At 36.9% G+C, this 5,603-nt stretch overlaps 1 protein-coding gene across 1 annotated transcript in view; it reads left to right on the top strand.

Annotated features, from left to right (window-relative positions):
* The first annotated feature begins 2,411 nt into the window (after positions 1 to 2,411).
* Positions 2,412 to 5,603, top strand: part of LOC135208367 (uncharacterized) — a 55,105-nt gene continuing 51,913 nt past the window's right edge. The window contains exons 1-2 of the mRNA XM_064240467.1: positions 2,412 to 2,647; positions 5,384 to 5,603. Coding sequence (XP_064096537.1) covers positions 2,642 to 2,647; positions 5,384 to 5,603 — 226 coding nt within the window. The 5' untranslated portion in view covers positions 2,412 to 2,641. The remainder of the gene's footprint in view (positions 2,648 to 5,383) is intronic.

The following is a 5,603-nucleotide window of genomic DNA, read 5'->3' as shown; positions in this document are numbered from 1 at the left end:
CGGCACCTCTCAACCGCCTGAGCCATCGTCATTTATATATATATATATATATATATATATATATATATATATATATATATATATATATATATATATATATATATATATATGAAACCATTATTAAGGAGTCAGCAGACTATAAACCTAATAGAACTCCAAAGGGAAATCAGCCTACAGAGAGACAAGTTATATGAAATGGTGATAAATGCATAGGTATGACCAATAGAAAAGAAAACCATTACTACCTCTGAATTCAGGAGAAAACGGCAAAGAACAGCAATAAATTTGCTCCTCGCTTAAATATTTGGAGGCCGGAAGGTTCCACAACTCTACTGGACAAATATTCCATATTTCATCTGTAATCAAAATAAAACTCCTGGCAAAGTGAGTAGATAATAGAAAATGACCAAATGTACACAGCAGCAGCTTGCCTGGTGTTGCAAGCAAAAATAGCTATTTTTGTCCGTAATTATTTTTGCTCTTGTATTTTATCTTTCATTTTTTAGATGATGCAATAAATGCATTTCCAGATTATTCCTATGTCACGTTGGCAGTATATCTAATATAGATATTTCATATACATAGGGTTCTGTCAACTAAGTCAAGTAAGTCAACCATTGTAGAGCGTTGGCACTTTTTCTCATAGTGAGATTCCTTTTTTTTTTTTACATTAATTTACCATACTCTGTATTTCTTTTTTATTTTCTCCCTTAGAACCATTCGGAGGCAGGTCAAGGATGCGAAACTAGCATACTGAAACAGGAACTCGGTCATCGTTAACTCCAAAAATATGATCCCCATTTCCATCATGTAGCACATTATGAAAGTAAGTCAACTTCAGAATTTAAACCGTCCACCTTGTTAGTTGTCTCTTCCCTGGGGTTGACTCCCAAGGGGAGCTATCCAGACCCTTCTCCGAGGTTGAGTTCCTTAGAGAAACATAAGGACTTACAGACTAGTCAGCAGGGTGGCCAAACGTTGAGGATTCCAGCTCTGGTCCTTGAGGTACCTCTTTGGATGTGGTAGGATTTGAAAGGGATTTGGTAGCCCGGTGTGTGCTTCCGGACTCTGGACAACCAACAAAGACGTAATCTTTAGATTGCCGAGTCTGACATTTTGTAGGCTTTAATATGTTCTTTTCGAACAATTCGGGGATTTGTGTTTGCATGTAATTTCCATTTTCTTTCCTTTTCATGTCTTATTTTTGCCAGGTCTCCTTCATGCCTTTTAAGCTAGTGATATTTACGATTACAAGTCCGTAACTTAAGTCACATTTAGATATATAATAATCCTATCTGCCTAGATTCCAGGTGACTTTTTTTTTTTGTTCTTTTTCCAGATCATATTTTACTTCTTCCCCCGCTGATCTACCTTTCTGATATCCAGCTGTTTTTCGTGTATAATTGTATTCCACTGAGGGGTTAGAGATGTGTATTTCTGGTGATAGAAGTTCCTTCTCAACGTGGTTCAGAAGTCACGCAAAGCCGTTGGTTCCGTTAATTGCTGAATAACCACTGGTTCCATGCAATATAAAAACACCATACAAACAAAGAAGCAATCATGTATGATTGTTGTTAGGATACTCACTGTTAATATACCCGGTACATTGTCATTCCGTGACATAAACTACCATTTTAGTTAAAAGCTTTCCTGTTCCACAAGGAGAGCCCATTTAATATGCAGTTTAAGTATTTTATGTCGCAAAGCGAATGATAAGAGTATGAAAAAATTAGAATTTCGTTCTGTTAGTTACCACGATATCTCGGAAATGGTTGAACTAGCACGCATTTTAATTTTAGGAAGAGCATTAAATGAGAAATTCGTTGTGTGACTCATTTGATAAACAAATGTAGAGTAGTAGTAGTAGTAGTTATGGGTCGAGGCAATGCCTTTGCAACGGCGCCTCTTAGTCTTGGGTATTTTTTTTTTTTTTTTTTTATTTGTTTAGCTCTTTCCTTTTTTTTCTCTCTTTTTTTCCACATCAAGTATATGGTTTCTTTTCTTATTTCGTTGTTACCTGAAAATAGAAATTTTCCCACTACGTCACTTTCCTTCTCTTCATAGGGTTGTTGTAGCCCTATTGCTTTAACCCGTTCCTCTATATATAACAGTCTAGCGCTAAATGACAGGTAGGATTGAAAAGAAGAAGAAAATGTTTACTGCGTGAATGAGTAATAGAAAATTTAGAGCATTTTTTTACTTTTTCCCTAGCATATAATACTAGAATTGAGAGTAGATTTAGTGTCATGAGGCTGCCATGCCAAGTAGACGAACATAAATGATTTATATTTTCTATTTTTCTTTTCAAGTTTCTTTTTTTAAGAAGAAATTTGTGATATGAATGAATGTATGAAAAGCATATGGGGAGACAATGGAGATGTACATAGAGAGCCGTTTCAGGGAAATATCTCTCTTTCTACTACTACAAACTGTCTGTGTGCACCTTGTGTTGACGGTTTAGTTAGCGGCTGGAAAATTTGGAAAACTGCCTTAGGGAACGTCAACAAATCTCAAAATAACTTTGATAGTGAAACAGACCTTTTACTATTTGAAATAACTTCGAATCTAGCCCTAAGAGTGCGGCCTAGCGTTACCACAAAGTTTATTTTGGAGTACGCGAAGAGGAGCGTGTTAATAAACCATGGCTGTAAGTAACACGTGTTACTACAACCTATTTATTTGACGTTGTCATTATTAGGGCCAGTAGTACTGCTAGCCTAGTATGTGGTGGGCTATTAGAACGGTGTACCTAATGTATGTCTCGAAAATAAGATCCAATTGTAAGACCAGATTAGCATATTGATTGCAGGTACTAGGCTACTTAGCTAGCTATCCCATGGGAAACCAGATAGGGTAAAAAACCGCAGGGTACAGAGTGGACCATGTACGATCAGCGTGAACAATCCCCAAAAAAGTACATTACAACGCGTCCTGACATCAGAGATGGGCATTAGCCTAGTCGCGACTTCTTGTTGGTGAGAAACGGAGCTAAAGACCTCTACTCTCTTTTCGAATTAAGTATTTTCTCCAAAGCTAGAAATTAAGGCCAAATTTAAAGCATTAAACAGAGGGTAGTGAAAAGGATGTCCCACGCAGTGCAAATCTCGCCAAAACGCTTTCGAAATTTTTACTTACCCTTGAATATTTTAGAAGCTTGACGCCATTTCGATGTTTGCGGAGTCGCTTGTGTCAATAAACTAACCATTTCCTGTGATAAATCCGCACACCACTTGCACCCACAGATGCTGGGGCACTGTCATCACAACAATCAGTAAACGGTCCCTCACCGGCTTGTTTGTTAGTAAACAACTGTTTTGGTAGAAGAAGACGACGAAGAGTGCACTGCGTTGGCCACCCTTTTCATTACCCTCTGTTTAAATCTTAAAATATGGCATTAATTTCTAACTTTGGAGACAATACTTACTTCGAAAGGAGAGTAGAGGTCTTTAGCTCCTTCTCTCACCAACAACAACTTGTGACTGATGACCATCTCCGGTGTCAGGACGCGTTAAAAGTACTTTTTCGGAGGGTGGCCAGCCGTGATAGTCGGTGAGTTGGGCCAGTCCACGCGGTGTTTTACACTACCTACTTTAAACCATTAGGCTATTACCTAGTATATTGTAATTTCTTTTTTTTTGATAGGGTAAAAAACCGCATGGTACAGGGATGGACCATGTACGATCAACGTGTACAACCCAAAAAAAAGTACATTATAATGCGTCCTGACATTGGAGATGGGCATCAAACACGACTTGTTGTTGGTGAGAAACGGAGCTAAAGACCTCTACTCTGGTGTCAGGACGCGTTATAATGTACTTTTCTTGGGGTTGTACACATTGATCATACATGGTCCACCCCTGTACCATGCGGTTTTTTTACCCTATGTGCATTTAACAATCCTGACATTTGTTGTGTTAGCAAATGAGTAGCCTAATTGTAAAGAGTGTACCTCCAACTCTACAGGCTATCCTGCAGTTTGGGGAACCACATTGGGAAAGTAGGGACATCTGACGTTAATTATAGATTAATTACAGTCGACCAACAAAAAATAATTTTAAGTTCTTTACAAGCAACCAGAATACTATAGGAAATATAAATTTCCAAAGTAATACCCAATGCAGAGCTCTTGCTTAGTTCTACCCAACTAGGTATCAATGGGATTAAGTTCTTGTATTTTATTTTATTTATAGCCTATAAGGATGGCAGTTCACTCTTTACAAGTAGTCTACTCATTTGCTAACGCAACGGTCTGCTAGATTAGGTTAGAGTACATTAGTTTAGTATAGGCTAGTTCCTTTTATGATAGGTTTCTTTAGCCAGTCTCTTAAACATACAGCACCCAAATGACTTGTGCATGCGTGGAAAGATTCTGTATTAAGAACATGGCAGTCCAGTTCTCCCAACGTTTCCCCCCCAAGCGAAACCCCGCTTTCCCAAAGGGTACTCGACCATGCCAATCCATTTCAACCAACTGTTTCGAAAAGCTTCACTTTTTTTTTCCTCATCATTAATGATCAAAGGCAAAATTAATGAGAATAATTTATTTTACATCACATGTGAAAAAAATTGTATACTATACTATGTCAAAAATAGGACTATAGGGGGATTGTATACTGAAACTGAAAATTCACCATATCCATTGAAAACTGTGGCAGAATAAGCCTAGTTAAAAAAAAATCCTGGTTTAGCTAGCAGGAACAGATAAAAATTGGCACCTTGCCATGTATTTGAGAAACTATGGTGGCCTTGCTATGCCACAAGAATACAGCCTTGTGTTTGGTTGAAAGATTCCACTGTACAGAGTAGCAGTGTGGCTTAATGTGCATTATATTGTTATTTGTTTGAAAAGAAAATAGATGGATGAATGTTTTTCTGTTCTATTTTAGTAGGAAAATAATGCAAGCAATAGACTGTATAGATATAATTAAGCAAAAATGTGTTATCGAAGATTAACAGTACATAAAAATTAATAAAAGTGTATTGCTTATTTTCAAGATACTATTGTTATTCAGGAAAAATACAAATTCATACTATCGAGTTTCATTCAGAATGTGAAAAGGTGACATACTATAACAGGCTGCTACTGAAAGGGCCTGTGAAAAAGTTTCTTTTACTGGTATCTTATTAAGAAATAATGATACCATACTCTTACAAATATGGCTGTAAAAAGTCTTGGAATTTCAATTCACATATATATTTGGTATACTTTGCATAGGGCAATACTTTGATATGCAGGCTTTTACAGCAGTCAGTATCATGGCATTTGAGCCTATGTTTGATTTTTAGTTTTTAATAGAGGAGCTATTGTTTTTCACTTACATTATACATTAAGTAGCCTAATATATACAGTATGTATATTTATTTATTTCTTGATTTTTTACAGAAACGTGGTAGTAAGTTGGCTAAGAAAGCCAAAAAGAAAGGGGTTGCTCACTCCAAAATGAAAAACATTCAGACTCTGAAGCGAATAAAGAATAAAGAGTTTACTCCAGCTGAAAGGAAAGCAAGAAAAGAGGCAAGACGAGAGAAACGGAAGATGACCTATGCAGAGTTACGTGCCAGGAAATTAAAAGAACTCCAAAGGAAAGTGGAATTTGAAGATG

Source organism: Macrobrachium nipponense, chromosome 35, assembly GCF_015104395.2.
Source record: "Macrobrachium nipponense isolate FS-2020 chromosome 35, ASM1510439v2, whole genome shotgun sequence".
NCBI lineage: Eukaryota > Metazoa > Arthropoda > Malacostraca > Decapoda > Palaemonidae > Macrobrachium > Macrobrachium nipponense.
This window is presented reverse-complemented; position numbering and strand designations above follow the sequence as displayed.